Source organism: Plectropomus leopardus, unplaced genomic scaffold (assembly GCF_008729295.1).
Source record: "Plectropomus leopardus isolate mb unplaced genomic scaffold, YSFRI_Pleo_2.0 unplaced_scaffold23225, whole genome shotgun sequence".
In the NCBI taxonomy this organism is placed as follows: domain Eukaryota; kingdom Metazoa; phylum Chordata; class Actinopteri; order Perciformes; family Serranidae; genus Plectropomus; species Plectropomus leopardus.
The window spans coordinates 1-2,165 of record NW_024625187.1 but is presented as its reverse complement, the minus strand read 5'-3'; the positions used below and the strand labels follow the sequence as shown (position 1 = coordinate 2,165).

Here is a 2,165-nt window from a genome sequence, read left to right as displayed (position 1 = left end):
GCTCTGGTCTTTGTTTTTTTTCTTCAAAAACTTTTGATGATTTTTAAAAACTTTGGGACTTTATTTCTTTAAAACTTTGATTTCCTTTTTTTTTGTTAATTTTCTTTTTAAAGAAAACATTTTTTTCTTTAAATATCCCCAACACATTTTTAAAGAAAAAAAAATGAATTAATATTCTAATTAATTTTCTTAAAGGAAAGAAAAAAAGGTTTTTAAAAATCTTCCGTCTGTGGTCAGCAGAGAAATCTACATCACTTCACTGTGGAGAAATTGTTGTTTTGTAAAATCCACGCGGTCCCACATGTTTAATATCCTGAGCAGCAGCTGTCGTGCTGGAAAGTCCTGATTTTCAGAGACGAAGGAGAAACTTTGGACCCAGAAACTGAAAATCTCACAAAACAATGAAAAATAAACGTCTGCTAAAGAACAGAAAAAAGAAAAAAAAAGTGTCATCTGAGCGTCCTCTCTGTCGACCCTGGGTGCCGAACGCAACCAGGGTCCAGAGTCCAAGTTCGGGGGTCCAGGGTCCGGGGTCCCGTCTTCCTTTGGATCCAAAGTCTCTGCAACGCAGTGACCTCTTGTAGTTAGCTGCTGAGCTAACAGCTAACAGAGCAGAAAAACGTTTTAAAAATCGATTTGAACAGATCTGCAGATAAACGAAGAAACATAAAAATCATCTGTGAAGACTTTTGATTCATTTATGAACCAATAAAAACATGAAAATCTGTTTTACAGCTCTCCGATTTTTCTCAGTCTAGTTTTGATTTTTCAGTGTTTTTGTCGTTTGTGAATCTCTCCTTGGATTTACATTTTAGTCTTTTTGGAATTTGTCCAATTTGTTTGTATCGGCCTCTCTGCAGATTAAAATGTCCTTAAATCCAAGACACGTCCTAAAATCATAGAACTGGTCCAAAATCCCAGAACCGTCCCAAATTCTTAGAAATTACCTAAAATCCTTGAAATGTCCTCAAACCCTGACAGGACGTGGTCTCTTCCTCCGGATTCGTCACTGCAGCTTTAAAACTCGATTCAAACAATAAAATGTTTATAAACACGTTTATAACATCGAGATGAAAACGTTAACGCCGAATCTGCAGATCTGTTTAAAATCCCAAAATATTGAATTAATCAGACAGACGAACCAAAGCTGCTGTCTGACAGGAGAGAGCGCTCACTCTGACACCAAAACCGAACCCACGGAATAACTGAGACCACGCCCCCTGCGGCAACGTCACGGCAGCTCTGGTCACGCCCCCTGTGGTGACGTCAGAGAGGTGACGTGTGGAGTCAGTCTGATTGCAGGTGGTCCCGCCCTGACCTGGAGGTGCATTGTGGGTGGTGTTTGTGGCGTGTTGGCGTTGATGTGGCGCTCAGACTCGGCTGGATCGGGCTCCTCTTCTTCTCCTGTTAGTGGGCGTCATCACTGCGCGGCTCATCTGAGGAGACTGCGGGACCAGTGTCAGCCGGTTCGGCTGCGGTGGCGGCGGCACCCTCAGCGTCCTCGGGGTCAGCGGGGGCGTGTCTGGCAGCGTGGCCACTCTGACGGTGTTCCTCCCGTACAGTCGGCGCTCGTACTGCAGCAGCTGCTCCCAGAAGCCGGCGTTGATCCGGACGAAGGGACGGCTGTCCCGGACCCAGCGGTGCGCCTGGCACAGCGTCACGCCACGGTACCGCATCAGGTACGCCATCACCAGCGCCGGCGAGCGGCTCATGCCAACCGCGCAGTGCACCAGGGTACCCCCCGCACGGTTGCTGTGGATACGCTCAGCCACGCGGTCGAAGTGGTCTCCGAGACGGGCGCTGGGCAGGTCGGACACAGGGACGCGCACACACTCCACGCCCGGGTAGGCGGGGCATGTGTGGCTGAGCGTGGCGTTGACGATCAGGGTGATGCCCTTCTGTGACAACAGCGAGGCGTTGAGGGCGGCGTCGGCGCCGCTGAGGAACAGGGTGGGCGTGATCTGAGACAGCGACATGACGCCGACCTGCCAGGAAACACATGGCGGGGTCAGTGCACCACAGGAAGTACTCAGACCCTCCAATGCAGTAAAAGTACACAACACAACACTGTACTTGTACTCTGGAGGTCCGTGAAAACAGCAAGAGCGTTCGTAGGCCGAAGTCCTAAAGTCCTAAAGTCCTGAAGTCCTAAAGTCCTAAAGTCC

General features: G+C 48.7%; 1 protein-coding gene across 1 annotated transcript; it reads right to left on the bottom strand.

Moving 5' to 3' along the window:
• Window positions 1-741: 741 nt before the first annotated feature.
• si:ch1073-184j22.2 (dual specificity protein phosphatase 18) lies at window positions 742-2,110 on the bottom strand. Its single transcript, XM_042516236.1, has one exon. The coding sequence runs from the start codon at window positions 1,974-1,976 to the stop codon at window positions 1,371-1,373; it is 606 nt and encodes a 201-aa protein (XP_042372170.1). The 5' UTR covers window positions 1,977-2,110; the 3' UTR covers window positions 742-1,370.
• Between the last annotated feature and the right edge of the window lie 55 nt (window positions 2,111-2,165).